Here is a 19,989-nt window from a genome sequence, read left to right on the forward strand (position 1 = left end):
TCGAAAATGTTCCCATAATAATGTTTTCGAGCTCGAGGAGCTCGAAAACAGCGGGAAGTTTTAGGGCTGGCCCGCAGGGTCAACTGATAGACAGATTTTTTTATTATTGTTAACAGTGTATATAGCCTTGTCTTTCTTTTACACTTTTTTGCCTTTAATCGCAAATGCTACCTTTTTTATTCCCTTCTCTTTTTCATGCAGCTGTGGACCGACTTGAGCTTCTGTACTGCATCATTGCATTACATGGTGTCCTATATCCGAGCTTTTTGCCGTGGGGCTGTAACGACAAGGGGAAACTACAGAGAAAACCTTTTGCCAGTACAGCTGTCATTTTTTGGAGCAGGTGAAGTTCCAGTGATCGATAAAATTCCTATCGGTTTCTCCGTTCAAAAGATACAGGTATTTACATACGTACATACATACACTCAGACATCATCTTGAAATGAGTCAGAATAGCTTCCTAGAAGCTCAAAACGTTAAAATTTCTTAGAAATTCGATTTTCGTAAATCGGACCGAAACCAATCACATCCCGAATTTCTGAAAATTTTCAATTTTCTTAGCGGGAAGTTAAAAAAAATATAAATAACTATTCATAATAAAAAAAATTAATAAATCATTAACTGCGACTTCGTACAGGTTATCTAAAGAATATCAGAAACATCTCTTGAGAATGAAAACACGTACAGTAAAATTTTGTTTGTCAACAAGAGATTTTTATTAATTGATACAATGCATTTATTAATCTTCACTGTATGTTATAATTATTTTCCCGTGGGTGCTGCCGCCATTTGGTCTGCTTCAGCTTGATGATCATTTTTGCATTTACCTTGCCAAGCGTACGAACTGCATGAATGTCCTGCACAACACTTGTATCCTTCTGATGGATGGCACTAAAAAAATTTATATTTTATCGAATTTTCATTTTTCAGTAGAAATTTTCAGTAAAAATTACCTAAAAAATATAATACTGTGAGGACACGTGGAAAATATCGAAATTTTCCCCATCCACATTATAAAATATACTATTCGATAGCATATAAGTAAAGTGCAATTTCTACTAACAACATAATAAAAGTTTGGTTACTGACTAGATATCCTTACAGTACCAAACTTTATGGGCAATTTTTACTCAAAATTCTTTGCGTGTAATTTTTTTTTTCTTTCACTGTGTTATGATAATTACTTACCCACTGGCCATCACAGCCTGCAGCTGTAGCTGCACCAACATAGAGACCAATCAATACGAAAATTGATAATAATAAAATTATTTTCGACATTTTTTTATTTTATATCCTGAAGCGGAAAAGTAAAACAATTATTCAATTTAAATAATACAGTAATTACAATAGTACAGAGGTATAATTAAAAATATATATGCACACTGATAGAAGAATTTATTAAATATTAATAAATTACAACTATTTTTTTTTTTATTCCTTTTATTTTCTCTATTTTTTTTATAAGAGAACTATAAATCGATCTCATCTAATTAAATTTTATTATTTATTGAAGTTGTGAGGTTACAAAAAGTGTCAAAGTAAAGCTTTTATGCTCACTTTTTATTTAACTGTTTTAATAAATGATTTATTAACAGTTAATAAATTGTCTTTAATGAATGATTTATTTACTATTAATAACTATTTGTTAACTGTTACTAAATATTTATTAACTGTTAAAAAATCGCATTAAATAAATGATTTATCAACTGTTAATAAATATTTATTAACTCATCTCATGTTAAAAAATCATTTATTAACAGTTAATAAGGCTTATTAAATATTAAAAAATCCTTCTATCAGTGTATGCAGTTTTAGTTTTACAGAAATAATTTTTTTATTTTTTTTATTTAAAATTCGCGCTTTCTTGGGAAATTAATTTCAAATGTCGTTTTATTGTTGACTGTTATATGACTGATTAAAATATTTAAATTAATTATAATTTTTTGTAATTTCTGAGTTTCAGAGTTCAAATACATATTTAATACTTCATTTTATCAGTGTAATAAATGATTTGAGTGGAAACATTTAAAAAAACAATGATTTTATAACTTATTTTTCCGGTTTGTTTGAGAAACCCCATACGTCAATCAACTTTAAATAATTTTTTTAAGTAGTTTCATTTAAAAAATTAAATATTTCGTGTTGGAATCTTTTTCAGAGACGCTAACATTATTGTATTCAATTATTTATTTATTATTTTAATGTCAAGTTTTTCCAAAAAAAAGTTTTTTTGTGTTTCCTGAAAAATTTTGTTTTCTTGACTTATGAGGTTTCTCAAATGAACGATTCATTTAAAATAGCTATAACTTTTTCAAAATTCGACTGATTGAGACGTTTTTTTTTTTTCAAAATTTTTGTTTTTAAATGTACTTTTCGAAAAAAGATACAAAAAAATTATCGCAACCTATCTTCATTGTTTTTTTTTAGATTTTTGAAAAAAATAAAAAATTTTTCGATGCTTACCATTCTTTATTTTTTATTTTTTTTTTTCATATAAAACTGACATTTTCTGCAAATCCTCAAATTTTTTTGGAGGGATGTTTTTTCGATTTATATTTTTTATTCCTAGTTGAAAAACAAATTTTTTTTAACTATAGCCTTATTTCTCATAACACCGTTCTTCAACCATAAAACAATGAGTGTAGAAGAAATTGTTTTCGATTTTCCAGCATTTGTCCAAAAATGAACCAAATGAAAACTCTTTTTTTATATTTTCTTTGTTTTTAAATGTACACGGAAAAAAAATCCTAGTTAAATTTACAATGCTAACATCGTAATTTGTCCTATTAATTATTGTATTGGTGGACTAGACTTTTCACATCGTAATTTTTACGATGTAGGGTTGGAAATTTCATTTAAGAAATAATACTTCAGACAAACAATACGAAGTCTTAAGCTCTTTAATATAAATTACGATGTAACATCGTAAAATTTGAAGAGAAATTTTAAATAAAAGATTAAAATAATAATTGTTCGGCAGTTGGATTCGAGCCCGAGTCCTTTTGAGTGCGAAGTGTCCGACGCCTTGGACCACTCGGCCACTGAAGGGCCTACACTATATGTTGTTTTTAAGATCCATATAAACGACTTGCGGAGGACCCAGTTACTATTTAAAAAGTACGATGTAACATCGTACTTTTTATAGCTTCCATCGTATTATAACAGAGGCAGCACTGTAATATTTATTTTGTTAAAAAGTAAATAGAAATATTAAATGTATGAATAAATATAGTTTTTAAAGTGTAATTTTTATTTATTTTTTTTTACGATGTTAAATTGTAATTTTTGCAGTAATTTTTAATCCTAAAAGTCTTTGTTGAAATTACGATGTTAAATAGTAAAAAAAATAGCCCACATAATAAATTTTGAAATAAAACATTTAAAAATTGACATTAATAAAAGTCTAGTCCGAGATTACGATGTTAACATCGTAAATTTTGGTAGAATTTTTTTTTCCGTGTAGTTTTCAGAAAAAAATATAAACAAATTATTCAGAAAGTCCTTCTATTTTTAAACTTGATTTTTCTAACAAAATTCAAATTATTTCGATGATTACCATTTAAATTTATTGTTTTTATTTTTTTTTCTAAATTTCAAGGTTTTCTGAGCACTCTCAAAAATTTTAAGCATGGTGTCATGAGAAATAAGGCTAGTTAAAAAGAATTTTGTTTTTCAACTGGGAATAAAAAATATAAATCGAAATAACATCGATCTAAAACTAAAAAAAAAATATGGAGATTTGCAGAAAATGTCAGTTTTATAAGAAAAAAAAAAAATCAAAAATCAAAAATGGTAAACATCGAAAAATTTTTGATTGTTTCCAAAAATAAAAAAAAAAAAAAAACAATGAAGATAGGTTGCAGTAATTTTTTTGTATTTTTTTTCGAAAAGTACATTTAAAAACAAAAATTAAAAAAAAAAAACCTCCCAAACACTCGAATTTAAAAAAAATGATATAGTTATTTTAAATAAAAAAAGCCATTTTTTCAAAAATTTATAACTTTTTTTTGGTTGGGTGAAAAAATTTAAAAAAAAATTTTGAGATACGTTTTTGATGGGGTACAAATAGAGAAAAAATTTTCAGCCAAATCTAAAGGGGTAGGGTTCAAAAGTGGTCGATTTGGCGTGGAATGCCCCATATACATACGTATATATATATAAAATTTTATTTAACATATAAATTCTATACAAGCGTCCCTGGATATTTTTTATGCAGAAAAAATCAATTATATTTTATTTTTTTAAATATTAAAGAAAAATAATTATTTCTTACCAGTAATGCTTCGTTGAATTTCTGTGAGCTTCTGCGTACCAATCACCGAAAAATGGACATTTTTATACCTGAAAACTCATTTGCGTCAGCAGCAACCTTGTCCAATATCATAGAGAATATTGCAGCAATTATACTGATATAAGTTTCATTATTTATTGTTTCAAATGTCAGCTCGACAACAAAGCTATCGTAAACAATGTTACAATATAAACGTTTTTCTACCTAAAAACGTGTATACGTGATGAAAAGCAACTTTTTCAAATATTAGTAGTGGTAGTAGTAGTAGTAGTAGTAGTAGTAGTAGTAGTAGTAGTATGAGTAAAAAAAAAATTGCCACGATATGATAGAGAATATTCCAGCAATTATGCTGATAAAAGTTTATTATTTATTATTTCAAATGTCAACTCGATAACAAAGTTATCGTAAACAATTAAAAAAAATGAAATACTGAACAAGAAAAATAACTAACAATATTTGCTACAATGCTTAGTCGCAAACTATAAAATTTTTTTATAATAAATATTATATTATTTGCCTGATCCATAACATATCTGCTCTAGATTGAATGATGATGATCATGCTAATGAAGTACCAGTTAATATGTAATTCGATAAACTATGAATTTTATAATATCGAATAATTATTTATTAGTTTTTAGTCTTTAGTAGAACTTTTCATTCTCTATGATTGATTTGATAGTATAATTATTTTTATCTCATTTGAATGTAAAATTGCAATTTAATTGGGTTTGAGACTCGTCACGGGGAAAATTTCAAAAGTCATTTCCAGTCAACATGCATTTACGATCGAACAATCTTGACATAATAAGCCTGTTTGATGTCCATTTTTGTAAATGTAATTTTCGTGATTTTTTTGTAACTTTCAATTATTTTTAATTATATACAATTATATATGAACTGTATATCCCAGGTAGGAACCGCCAATGATGAAAATTGGGCCAGCGTTGGCCCTTTTTTAATCTGCCAAGATTCGATAGCTAAGCGTGTACTGATAAAAGGATTTATTTGAGAGTAATAAACTAGATTTATTAAAACTCTTGTGAGAAGTTTCTTTGAGAGAAATAAATATTTATTACAATTAAATCATTCTATGGTTTATCTCAAATAAATATTCGTAATATCAACAAAGCCTTCTTTGACTTGAATAAATATTTATTTTCACCAAATAATATTTATTAATATAGTCAATAAATATTTCTTTAACGAACATTATCGATAGATGGCTGCATATAATCATATGTAGTTGTATATATTAGCAAGAGCCTAACAGAGATAGTAGTAAGCGTCGCGTGCGGCAAGCACGGCCATATTTTGTATAAAATATAAAAATTATTTTAAATAATTGTTTTTTTTTATTATTCATTATCTTTCCACTTAAAATAAACTTTTTTAAATATTTTTATTTTTCATATGAAGGCCCCCCTCAAAAATTAGATAAAAATTTTTTTTTATTTTCCGTCAAGTTATAACCTCAATAATGTTTTTATGATATTTTAGGCCAATATGTGATATGTGGGGTATAATGGACCACTCGATAAAAAAATTGCAACGAAAAAATTATTTTTTTTTTAATTTTCCGTCAAGTTAATTTTTTTTTTTAATTGATCCATTTTACCCCACATATCACATATTGGCCTCAAATATGATAAAAACATTATAGAGGTCATAACTTGACGGAAAATAGAAAAAAATTTTTTACCTAATTTTTGAGGGAGGCCTCGTGCCCTAGGCTCCCCTATTTACCGAAGATTCGGTAAAGTTTCGATACTATTCGAATCTTTCGAAGTATTCGAACCTTTCAAATTATTCGAACTATTCGAACATTTCGAATCTTCGAGGTGAATCTTGAATCGAATTGTTTGGTTCGATTCGCCTCGAATAATTCGAAGTTTCGAGTATTCGCACACCCCTAATATAAAATATCCGAGAATAATTTTGAAAACGCTATTTTTTCTATTTTTTTGTTGATAACATTATTTAAATTAAAGAACGAGTTATATTTCATTATGTGGTGATCGAGAGAGACCATACACTGAAAAAAAAGTTTAAGTCCGATTGGTATACACTTTTTTAATAAATTGGTATTGCGAATATGATATAAAAAAGTTTAAGTATTATCGCAATACTCTGTTTAAGTGAGTGACTTATATTTTCCGTACGATACTATAGCAAGTCCAGAGAGTATAGTAAAACAAGTTCCCGCGTAAGACTCAGCGCGTATTTTGCATCTTTTTTCCCCGTGTTTATATTATACCTTTAACCTATTCATCGTTCTTAAGAGCCTTTAAAAGATTATTTACATAATTGGAATTAAAAATAATCATTTATGGATTCCTGGGTGAAAAATAAATTAACCGAGTGGAATTCATCATCCTATCATCAAGTATTATCAATAAATGGGTTTATTGTCATTTCTTTAATCTATAGCAATATTTATTTCCATAACCTTTTTTTTCTAGTTCTGTCAATTTATGAGTGTAAGGATTTGAGTGTAGTGCTGATATGAGTTTTGCGGTGGCGCTAAAACTCGATTTAAGCGTATGACTTAAACGAGTTTAAGTGTAGTGCTTAAAAATATTGCGTTGAGACTTATATTTGGTATAATGATAAAAAACGTTTGGATCCAACCAGATATGTCTGGATCTCGTTATATCTGTTTATATCCAAACACATCCAAATATTTAATCTTGCTAGATATAAGCATATATAAGCAGATATAGAGATGTATTAAGATTGATATCCAAGTAGATATACGCATATCCAAGCATATATAAGTATATCTGCTTAGATCCAACTATATATAAGCAGATATAAAAATTGATATCCATGCAGATATGCTTATATCTATGCATATACAAGTATATATAGTTATATCTGCTCAGATTCAACTATATATAAGCAAATATAAAGATTTATATCCAAGCAGATATAAGTACATATTGTTATATCTGCTCAGACCCAATTGTATGTATGCGGATATATAGATGCAAAAATAATTCATATCCAAGCAGATATACGTATATCTAAGAATTTATGACTATATCCAAAAATGTGTGTCTATATGTATAATCAGTATACTGACTTTGATATATACGTTATTTAAATCATATACTTGATATTGCAATGAATAAATAAAATAAATCAGTTTGATCAATGTTTCCAAAGTATTCATCTATTTTTTTTATTTAAATATCAATTGACTTTCGATATATGTTATACATAGGTTCATCAAAAGCATTAAGAGATAATAGCAATAAAATCCAAGATATGAGTATATATTGTTTTTAGAATGGTCTAAAGTATAATATACTTATACATGTATTCATTAGAATGTAGTGAAACTTCTTTAGATATATGTGCTTAAATCTATGTAGATTTCTTCAAGATCGACATTTACGCAGATCTGCTTGGATACACTTATATATTCGTGAATATAGTGAAATTTATTTGGATCTCTTTAGACATTTTGAGATCTGTTTGGATCTCTTTTGATATTTTGAGATCTGTTTGGATTTACTTAGATAAAGTGAGATCTCTTTGGATATTGTCAGATCTGTTTGGATCCGCTTGGATCGCGCCAAAATTTGGATCTAATCATATATGCTTGGATCTAAACATATTTTATCGGGGCAGTTTCAAAGTTCGTCATCGTATTACATTTTTACGTTCAAAAAAGTCAACGTTTTTTAAACAATTTTTTTTATATGGGTACTGATTGGATAAAAGTTTACTAATTAATTTACATCTCATACACGAGAAAAAAAAATGTTTTCAAATAATAATGTTAGGATCTTTTCTGATTATATAATTCAAAGTATATTTGAAACTGTAGAATTTACTACTGAGAGTAAAATCATTATTTAGAAATGTATTTTTTTTTTAAATTTCTAATATGGAACCCCGACCATGCAATCATGAAACTGTGATTGTTTTTTTTTCTTTTTGCGTGTAAACTGTAAATATTTTGTAAAATTTAATATAAAAAATAATAGTTGATGTTAATGAAAATATTCAATTTAGTTTAAAAAAATATTTTACACGTTAAACTGCAAGGTTTACTAGTTTTCCACGATATTTTTATCAAGTCTAACAATTATCCGTGTCCACGTGATGAACTGATAAATACCCTCGCGGATTCGGGGTTACTGTGAAATCACAGTGAAATCACAGTGAAATCAATTTTACCGTAAGTTTACTGTGTATTGATGGTAATTTCATAGTGAATTCACAGTCGTTTTGTGCCATTTCGTCACTCTGGTTATATAGTAATTTTACAGTAATTTTATGGTAGTTCCATAGTGATTTCACTTGTGATTCTTTTGTAGGTTTAGAATAAAATTACCATACTTTCATGATAATTTTACTGTCGATCAGCTATCGATTTATGGTAACCCAACAATGGTAACACTGAGGCTTTATCATGGGTTCACAGTCAGTTTATCGTGATTTCACTACGAATTCACTGTGATTCCATAGTAATCTGATAGTGTTAACTCTGTGACTTTACAATAGTTTCACAGTCAGTTCATAGTAGTTTAACCATGAATTTACCGTGATCCCATGACAACCTAGTAGTATTAGCACTGTGACTCTATGATATTTTCACAGCAAATTATTCGCGTTTTCTCCATGATTTCACTCTATTTTGATAGTGATCTGATACGGTACATCTATCATTAATCCAATTTCAAAATCAAAATTTGAATTTTTAATGTCATTAATCGATAGAAATGGAATTGAAAAAAAAAATAATATCAATTATTTCATAAATGCTCCTATAATTGTTTGTAAGTTTAGCAAATATTTGGGCACATATGTATTTTATTTATTATAAATTTAGCTATTTTAGGAATTTCCGAGCGAAACTTTATCTGTAATTATCTAATTTAGTTAATTTTATAAAAGCTTAAGACGGTAAAATTCTTCAGAATTATAAAAAAAAATAAATAAATAAAAAAATTGAATAACTTTTTTTTTAAAACTGTATAAATTGAATTTAAACTACTGCAAAAAATAAAGAGAACATCATTTAGATTAATATTTCAATAGTAAATATTTATTATTTATCATAATTTAGAATAAAATATTCTTCAGTTCAGAAAACTTGATGATTTACAAATGAAGGCAAACATTTTTTTTTTTATGAATATCGTATTCTTTTAATTTTATAGTATTTAATAAAATAATTTTTCTTATAACTTAGTCTTGAGTATATATAGTATTGAATAGCATCAAGTAACAGATTAAATATTTAGTTCCGAATGCGTGTGGTGGCCGAGTGGGCTAAAGTACATGACTTAAGCTGCTCTTCAATCGAAGGGTCGGCAGTTCGAGTCCCATCGTACGTTAAAAAAAAATAAAATTCCTTCTTTACCGAGGGTAAAAAATAGCATTTAATTCTCCAGAGGAATTACATGAAGTCATACAAAGGGATAATAAATAATTTTTTTAAACAAGAAAAATTATTTATTGAAAAACCAAGATTAGGATTATTGTTGCTATTATAATATTATTATTAATTTTATTATTATTATCTTTGAATCAATAAATATAGGATCTCAATATTGCCCCTAAATCTCGATGAAAACTAAGCAGATCCAGGATTAAATGATTAAGAAATCACAGTAATATTACTGTCAATTCACAGCGATATTATTGTGATTTCACGAAGAATCTATAGTAAGACTGCTGTGAAATCACTGTATGATCACGGTATTATTACTGAGAAAGCATGACTGAAGCACTGCAGATCCAGCATAAACTGATAGTGAAATCACTGTAAATACACAGTGAGACTACTGTCAACTTACAGCTATACTACTGTAAATTGACTGTTATGCTATTGTGATTCTACTATGAATCGATGGTGAAATCATCATAAAATTACCATCGGATGATAATTATCACACAGTAAGCAAATGGCACAAAGTTACAGTGATTTCACTGTCATTTCACTATGGGTTCACTATCTTTCCACTATGATTTCACCGAAATTTCACCATGATTTCGGAGTAATCCCGAGTCCGCGAGGGTAATAACGCTCAGAATATTATTGGTTCGTTTTAGCGTTTCACACATCTGTACAATAATTATTTTAATTATATATACACACACACACACACACAATTATAAGGGCATTCTCAGTCAGTGCCCCCCACTTTTAAAAAATATGCAATGACTTTCAACTGTCATAACCGTATTAAAATTTTATTAATTAAAAAAAAAAAAATTGAAGCCTTAATTGAAAAAAGGTCAATTCCGTATTCTTTTGAATATAATATTATATTATCCTTTTCACCCTCGCTTATGTTACAGTATATATATATATAAAGGGTGATTCAGAATGACCTTCACAGCAGGAAAATTTAAATAGAGGAGACGATTCTAAGCATAAAGTTCCTTAGCCATTTTTCAAAATTCTCAATAGTTTTTGAGTTATTTAAAATCTAAATTGACCAATCAAAGACATGCTTTGAGATTTAAAAAAAATTAAAAAGAATAGCAAATAAGTTTGGCAGCGCCGCAACAGTAAACTTCAAGTTATACACTATTTATTTAATTTAAAAAGTTCGATTTGTCACAGAAAAGAAACAAAACACACAATTACAACATAGAATATATTCGTATATTTTGTTTTATCTTTTCTCTTTTTATAGAAAGAATAATTAGTGGAAAATAATGTTTTTATTAAAAATAAAGCTTTTGGAAATTCGACAAAAAAAAATTACAGATTTTTAATTATATGATGAGCAACGCAGATTAAAAAAAGAAATTTGAAAACTAATTGAATTATGTTTTACCAGAATAAAAGCAATTTCAAATAGACAAATATATAGATGACCACATTATTTTAAAATCGTTTATTTCGCTTGCTCTGTCTCGCTCAAGACTTTGCTAAGCGCTCATTGTACGTCATACTAAACACATTTGTAAAGATCGCGCGGATTGTCTTGTTAAACATCTTTCAAGTGATCTTTCTCAGTGATTAGCTATCTGACTATCTCGCTAATGGTCTTGCTGGTGATCTTTCTTAGAATTTTTCTGGTGATCTTGCTGACCATCTGGCTGGTGGTCTCGCTGGTGGTCTTGCTGGTGGTCTCACTGGTGATCTTGCTGATGGTCTTGCTGAAGGTCTTGCTGGGGGTCTTGCTGGTGGTTTTGCTGTTGATCTTTCTTGTGGTCCTGCTGGCGGTCTTGCTGGTGGTCATGCTGAAGGTCTTGCTGGTGGTCTCACTGGTGATCTTGCTGATGGTCTTGCTGGTGGTCTTGCTGGGGATCTTGCTGGTGGTTTTGCTGATGGTCTCGCTGGTGATCTTTCTGGTGGTCTTGCTGTTGATCTTTCTTGTGGTCCTGCTGGTGATCTTTCTGGTGGTCTTGCTGACCATCTGGCTGATCACCAGCAGGACCACCAGAAAGGCCACCAGCAAGACCACCAGCAGGACCACCAGCCAGATGGTCAGCAAGATCACCAGCATAATTCTAAGAAAGATCACCAGCAAGACCATTAGCGAGATAGTCAGATAGCTAATCACTGAGAAAGATCACTTGAAAGATGTTTAACAAGACAATCCGCGCGATCTTTACAAATATGTTTAGTATGACGTACAATGAGCGCTTAGCAAAGTCTTGAGCGAGACAGAGCAAGCGAAATAAACGATTTTAAAATAATGTGTTCATCTATATATTTGTCTATTTGAAATTGCTTTTATTCTGGTAAAACATAATTCAATTAGTTTTCAAATTTCTTTTTTTAATCTGCGTTGCTCATCATATAATTAAAAATCTGTAATTTTTTTTTGTCGAATTTCCAAAAGCTTTATTTTTAATAAAAACATTATTTTCCACTAAATATTCTTTCTATAAAAAGAGAAAAGATAAAACAAAATATACGAATATATTCTATGTTGTAATTGTGTGTTTTGTTTCTTTTCTGTGACAAATCGAACTTTTTAAATTAAATAAATAGTGTATAACTTGAAGTTTTCTGTTGCGGCGCTGCCAAACTTATTTGTTATTCTTTTTAATTTTTTTTAAATCTCAAAGCATGTCTTTGATTGGTCAATTTAGATTTTAAATAACTCAAAAACTATTGAGAATTTTGAAAAATGGCTAAGGAACTTTATGCTTAGAATCGTCTCCTCTATTCAAATTTTCCCGCTGTGAAGGTCATTCTGAATCACCCTGTATATATATAAATTACGGTGGCTTAGAAAAAGTCTTGATCTTTGTGCTTTTACTCTCACCCTTCAAAAAGTTATTAGGGTATGGTAAAAAAAAATTCTCTCCATGTTTGAGATTTGAAAACTTCGAAGTTATTACGCGGCTTCACAAAATTCATGTTTTTAGATAAAATTGTTAGAAGATGGCTTATTTGATAAGTAGTAATTTTTGCTATTCCAAAATACAAATTTGCGAAAATGAAACACTAGATTGTTTGAATGTTTTCTAGATTTTGAAAATTCTTGTGCGACCTCTCTTAATCTAAAAATTTTCACTCAAAAGTGGTGATAATTTTTTTTTACCGCACTCAAACTTTTTGAGGGTAAAAGTGGAAACAAAATTTTTTTTTTAACCTCTTTAATATGTATAGAGGAGACCGGGGCACGAAGGGCCCCTTAAGCCGGTTTTTTCTTCTTGTGGCTTTTGACCATCAAATTCATTTAAATTCCGTCTATTTCGGAAGAATCAGTCGAAATTTTGCAAAAAATCAAAAAAAAAATTTTTTTTTTCTGGGGCCCCCTCCCTAAAAATTATAAAAAAATTTTGTTTTCATTTTCCGTCAAGTTATGACTTCTATAATGGTTTTATTATATTTTAGGTCGATATGTGATATGTGGGGCAAAATGGACCACTCAAAAAAAAAATTGTAACGAAAAAATTAACTTGATGGAAAATAGAAAAAAAATAATTTTTTCGTTACAATTTTTTTTTCGAGTGGTCCATTATGCCCCACATATCACATATCGACCTAAAATATAATAAAACCATTATAGAGGTCATAACTTGACGGAAAATGAAAACAAAATTTTTTTACCTAATTTTTGAGGGGGGCCTTCGTACCCCAGGGGGCCATAGCACCCCGGTCTCCTCTATATCTATATATATTTATATAGTTGCTATAGAAATCCCACATCAAGGAACAGTTTCCATAAGAATTATATGTGATTTATTCCATCAAAAACAAAAATTTTAATTTTGTGCCAACGGGCGATCAATTTTCAAGCTTTATATATTTTATTCAAATGTTAATCATTTTAGCGACACACAATATCAATCAATAGATACATAAGTCAAACAACAGAACACGCAATATTTAATTACTCAGTTCAAGGGCAGTAAAAAGAATATACAACTTTATAAACTAATAAAATAAAAACCTAACATCATTTGTTATTTAATTTCATGGTCAAAAATTAAATAACTTTGAACGAAAGCAAAATATTTACGGATTGTAATTTGGTAATATCGAATGTTCTGCAAATCGAATACTTAGAAAATCGATTCACCAATTTTTTTGAAAATTATATTTAAAACGGTAGATTAAAATTCAAAACCCCGACTCTATTATGGAAGGAACCTTGTCCTTTACAAGGCGTCTTTGATAAGTATTTTAAATATTACAGCAATACGAATAATTAAACCCGTGTTTCAGCAACGGCAGTTTGTTTATTGATCAATGCTAATTTTCGCCGTAGTTTAGTACGTTTCGTTTCTAATTTTTGCGAACGTTTTTCAGATAATTCTGTTAATTTTTTGAACATTATTTCAAAAATAAAAACAGTGACTGTCCACATTAAGCTCAATGTACCGAAAAGATAAACTATTCGAAAATCTTCAAACTCTAATTGATCAAATCCACTTTTATATGATTTAATTCTAGCAGCTAATTTTTTTTTTCGTTTTAATTCTTTATAAAGTTCAAAGCGTTCGGCGTAATGGATGTGACCGGTTTCAAAAATATTCATTGCTGCTTTATCGATTTTATTTTTCAAACTCCAACGTTTACGACTCATAAACACATTGTACGACTTGAATAATATGTCTTTTGAAATGTATAGATCCCTGTTATATGCGAAATTACGAAACTTATAAGCAAATATACAAGCTGCTAAAGAATCTTTTGTGATTGATTCATAATATTCCAAATTTGGAGACTTTAACGGACTTGACATATTAATCGGGCGCGAATCATTAATCAGATGAGAAACATTTACTGGAAGTGAATAATTTATCGGAACGGGATCAATTACCTTAATCGACTCTGACATTCCAAATTCTACCGAACCTGCATAATCTCTCATAATGTAATAGTAGCATTTATCATAACCATTTATATATGATTCATGCAAGTATTCCTTATCAGTATCACTTGACCATATTTCTGTGTCGAATATATAATCACGGATACTATCGTCGAAAAATATTTTATACTTATGTGAATGTAAATCATTCAATTTTTCAACTCTACGGTAACTCGGTTTTGCAAGCAACGCCATGAGTTGACCCTCTAATGCTGGATTAAACATCAATATGAATAAAGATGCAGATAAAAAAGTGATACGCATAAATAAACGCTCAATGCGTGTCGCCATCCCCATATTCAGTACCAACAAAACGATATCGAAAAAGGTTTCGACAAAATTGAACTTATTATTGACTAAGATAAGTGCATAAATGCTAGTTAGAATAATAATTGAGAGTGTCATACTTTGATAACTGAACATACTGTCGACAATTTCGTCAAGGATTGGAGTAGAACGTGAGTTTGTTACTATCGTGAAGCCGTCTTCCGAGTATAGAGGAATAACATCGAGATATTCGTAATAAAGTATATCGAGTGGTTTTAAATCGAACCATACATCGTAAATATTATTATTAAATAATTTTTTAGTTCCGTTAGAGTGTAAAACTTCATGAGGCCAATGGTAGTGCATCACCGGTGTGACATTCAACATTGAAAATATCTTTTCAAAAACGAATCGTGGCTTTCCGGTAAAATCGAGTTCATTTGATGAAACATCACGGAGTGAATAAGGTGCATAACCTTTTACTGGAAAACCGTCCAGAATTCTGGTTTTGTCAAAATGATAACTTTGACACGATTCTGAATCTGTAACAAAAATTAAACATTTATGAAAAATATAATCACAAATTAAATGCAGTACCCTACCGTTTTTAAATGTCTGCTTATACAATGTCCATCGATTATCACTCGTTTTCTTCTTAACTCTTTTCCAGGGTTTCGGTGCTCTATCAGTGTAGGGGTTAAATGTATACACCATCGTATTTTTGTTGACTTGATCTCGACAAACGTAAAATGATCCAAGGGCTTCATTGTCCCACACCATCCTCAGTACTTTCATTGCGTTTCCACAATTTTCATCAACAACGAAAACCAATGACTCGACGTTCCAAATAATCGACGATTTTATTTCGTGAAGAAGAGCTTTTAGTTTTCTATCAGACTCTGCTGATAGAATGTACGAAGGATGATTTGGATAGAACCATTTCATCGCAGTTGACTTGAAATCATAATCGATTGTTACAATCGACGCGTTGACCTTTTCGTTCATTGAAATTTCGAACATGATGTCAATCAAGTCAACAGTTATAACCACAGGGTTCAATTTATCAGGAAAGCACAGCTCAAGTAGTTGTTTCTGTTTAAAAATGTTATAACCAATTATGCAACATTATCGGTATCAATTACTTAACTAGTAAATTTATAGTCAGACGGCTGAGAGCTTGTTCTTTATTTAACGGTGGGGTGTCGAAATTGTACGTGGACTGAAGGGAACGCTCTTAGAACTTTTTGTATATGTACAAACGAGCCATGAGCGACTTACACGAAATTTTTTTTTGCTTATAAAAATTTAAATATTCAAAAATGTTATTCTAATTATATATATATAATATTCGCTTCTATAATTGACAATCGAAATCTCAATTATTATTATTGCCAATTAAAATCATTAGTAATTTACTAAAAACCTATAAACAATTTATTATCCACAATAGTAAACAATTAATGACCATAATTAAAATAGTAGTGAGCGATCAAATATTCTTATAATTTTATTTAGATTTTAATTTAAGTGAGTTACTTTTTTTTTCGCGTAAGCAATTTTATTTCTTATAATCAGTGATTACATTCAATTTCAAATTTTTCAAATTCTCTAGTGAAACAAACATTTGAAAAAAAATTTTTTTTTTTCGTTAATGATAATTTTAAATTTCCAGCATCGATCGAATTAATCGACTCCCCCCCTTTCTACCACCTGTAACTAACAATATAAAAAATGAAAAAATTTCTTTTCTTTATGAAAATGATGTTTCACTCAGCCCAACCTTCTTCTTAATTATAATTAAAATTAAATTATAAGTAACAATAGATTAATTACCGTATCATTGTGAAAAACTGATAAACCCGTTGATTTTGGAGACTCCTCGCTGTCATCGCAGTTGACGAAATTCACAAACAGTAAACATAAAAAAATAAACTTTAAGTACATCATCATTATTAAAATATTTTTTATAATAAAGTTAAATATTTAATCGCGAAATAATCTGCGGAATACGTGCGTCTATTCTCTTTGAATTCTTAGCTGTAACTAACGACAGAATGCATAAATAAACAAATGAAAATATATTAAATATTGAAATATAGTGGGAATGGGAAAGGATACGTGTCCTTTTGTCAATCGATGCGTTACATGTTTTAGCTTTTATTTCAAAATATTTATGCCATTTCGCGGTCATAGTCTCACTCTTGCTAAAAACTGCGCATTATGTTGCTATTAGAGCCAATTGATTTTCAGAAAAAAAATTATATATTGACCGACATATTGCCCATTTTAACTTATGCATGAAATAAATATTAAAACTTTTCGTTATTTTTATTTCAACTCGGAAAATTTAAGTATTCCATTAATTAGAATTGAGCAAATAGATCTTGGAATATTTATATGACATATTTATAGTTAGAGAAAGTTATCAAATTTTTTTTTATCTTCAAATAAAATCTATCCAAAAAAATTACATTTGAAAATTTTTTTTTTGCTTTAATTTTTTAATGTCAGTGTAGATTTGATGTTGAATCGCATCCGCTTCGATCCATAATTTTAATTTTGAAATAGATTTATATTTAATAAAAACATGTTTTTACATCTTCAACATCATTAAAAAAATTTTTTTTTCCTAATTTTTAATATGTTACACGATATCCAGTCATTCCATTCGCAAATTTTACGCTTTTTATTCCACTCCGCGGAATTTTTTCAAAAGTAATATCAATATTTCCGCCCTGTTCATCAACGACGGAGTCAATTTTAGTCCAAAGAGATCAAGCAAACAATAATATGCTCGGCATTGATTCTGGAAATTTTTACCCCGTATACATATCGATCAGGTAAATAATAAATATGTGTGCGCAACATTACATATGCCATATGCAAAAAATAGTAATTACCATAAATTTCAACAGGTCCCCGAGGATTCTGAAATACTAATTCGACAAAAAATATTTCACTTGACTTAATTTAAAGAAATTATTGACCACAATATTGATAAAAATTTTGGTTTATTTTTTTTTTTTTTATTTATTAGGTAACAAGTATTAAATTTGATACATTTTCATAATTCAACAATAGAAATGTCATTTTTTAATAAATTATACAATGTGCTCATCACTAGTGGATAGATATATTTATTCAAAAAATTCATATATATATATATATATATTAGGGCGTTTCAAAAAAAACAAGAATTTTTTTTTTTTTCTTGGAACCAGGTTCAAAAGTTTCGTTTAGATGCCAAAATAGGCCTCTGAAAATATGAGCCCTTAATATTAATATTAAGGTAGTCCGCATTGCACTTTTTGATTTTCCATAAGAATAACACAGGAAAAAAAATTTTTTTTTCTTCTGATTTTTGAAACTAATGAACCGTAAATTACATTGTAATGTCCATCACATATTTTTGTAGAGAATTGAACGCTCTACAAAAAAAGTCTCTTATAATTTTTTGATAAATTCGTCTGCACGAAAGTTATTGGAGCTGGAAGTCAAATCTACAGAAAATTTCGAGATCTTTTTACTTTTCCAGCAAAACTATTAGACTTATCAAAAAATGTCATAGAACTTTTTTTGTAGACAACTTTATTCCCTACAAATTATTTTCAATAAAGTTCATTCAAATTCCGCATTGTTTTCTAATTATTTTCATTTTAATGCCAAGCTCATAAAAATAATAGTTTTCTAATCGATTTTGAGAATTTAACGTTAAAATGAAAATAATTAGAAAACAATGCGGAATTTGAATGAACCTTATTGAAAATAATTTGTAGGGAATAAAGTTGTCTACAAAAAAAGTCCTATGACATTTTTTGATAAGTCTAATAGTTTTGCTGGAAAAGTAAAAAGATCTCGAAATTTTCAGTAGATTTGACTTCCAGCTCCAATAACTTTCGTGCAGACGAATTTATCAAAAAATGATAAGAAACTTTTTTTGTAGAGCGTTCAATTTTCTACAAAAATATGTGATGGACATTACAATGTAATTTACGGTTCATTAGTTTCAAAAATCAGAAGAAAAAAAAATTTTTTTTCCTGTGTTATTCTTATGGAAAATCAAAAAGTGCAATGCGGACTACCTTAATATTAATAAAATTTTAATACGGTTATGACAGTTGAAAGTCATTGCATATTTTTTAAAAGTGGGGGGCACTGACTGAGAATGCCCTTAACATTGTGTGTGTGTGTGTATATATATAATTAAAATAATTATTGTACAGATGTGTGAAACGCTAAAACGGACCAATAATATTCTGAGCGTTATTATTTATCAGTTCATCACGTGGACACGGATAATTGTTGGACTTGATAAAAATATCGTGGGAAACTAGTAAACCTTGCAGTTTAACGTGTAAAATATTTTTTTAAACTAAATTGAATATTTTCATTAACATCAACTATTATTTTTTATATTAAATTTTACAAAATATTTACAGTTTACACGCAAAAAGAAAAAAAAACAATCACAGTTTCATGATTGCATGGTCGGGGTTCCATATTAGAAATTTAAAAAAAAAATACATTTCTAAATAATGATTTTACTCTCAGTAGTAAATTCTACAGTTTCAAATATACTTTGAATTATATAATCAGAAAAGATCCTAAAATTATTATTTGAAAACATTTTTTTTTCTCGTGTATGAGATGTAAATTAATTAGTAAACTTTTATCCAATCAGTACCCATATAAAAAAATTGTTTAAAAAACGTTGACTTTTTTGAACGTAAAAATGTAATGCGATGACGAACTTTGAAACTGCACGGAAAGAAAATTATGGCAGCGGTTCCCATAATTCTGTGAAATTTTTTCCTATACCATCATAGGAATTACGACCATAAATTATGGGAGCGGTTCCTATAATTATAGGAATGTTTCCCATAATTATAGGAATAGTTCCTATAATTATGGGAATGATACCCATAACACTATAGGAATGGTTCCTATAATTATAGGAATGGTTCCTATAATTTATAGGAATACTTTCTATAATATTATAGGAACCATTCCCATAACATTATGGGAACCATTCCCATAATGGTATGGGAACTATTCTCATACAATTATGGGGATGGTTCCCATAATATATGGGAACCATTCCTATAGTAGTATAGGTACTATTCCCATA

At 28.8% G+C, this 19,989-nt stretch overlaps 1 protein-coding gene and 1 long non-coding RNA gene across 2 annotated transcripts; both read right to left on the reverse strand.

Annotated features, from left to right (window-relative positions):
- Positions 1–682: 682 nt before the first annotated feature.
- Positions 683–4,430, reverse strand: LOC130669481 (uncharacterized). The gene is made up of 3 exons (XR_008990196.1): positions 4,274–4,430; positions 1,189–1,294; positions 683–891 (listed from the first exon to the last, which is right to left on the reverse strand). It is a non-coding gene; the product is annotated as an uncharacterized LOC130669481 (long non-coding RNA).
- Positions 4,431–13,928: 9,498 nt separating this feature from the next.
- On the reverse strand, positions 13,929–16,798 carry LOC130669951 (uncharacterized). The gene is made up of 4 exons (XM_057473115.1): positions 16,695–16,798; positions 15,464–15,953; positions 14,375–15,403; positions 13,929–14,035 (listed from the first exon to the last, which is right to left on the reverse strand). Exons 2-4 carry the CDS (start codon positions 15,879–15,881, stop codon positions 13,929–13,931), a joined length of 1,554 nt encoding a protein of 517 aa, XP_057329098.1. The 5' UTR covers positions 15,882–15,953; positions 16,695–16,798.
- Between the last annotated feature and the right edge of the window lie 3,191 nt (positions 16,799–19,989).

The sequence above is a fragment of the Microplitis mediator genome, chromosome 6, assembly GCF_029852145.1.
Source record: "Microplitis mediator isolate UGA2020A chromosome 6, iyMicMedi2.1, whole genome shotgun sequence".
NCBI classification, from domain to species: domain Eukaryota; kingdom Metazoa; phylum Arthropoda; class Insecta; order Hymenoptera; family Braconidae; genus Microplitis; species Microplitis mediator.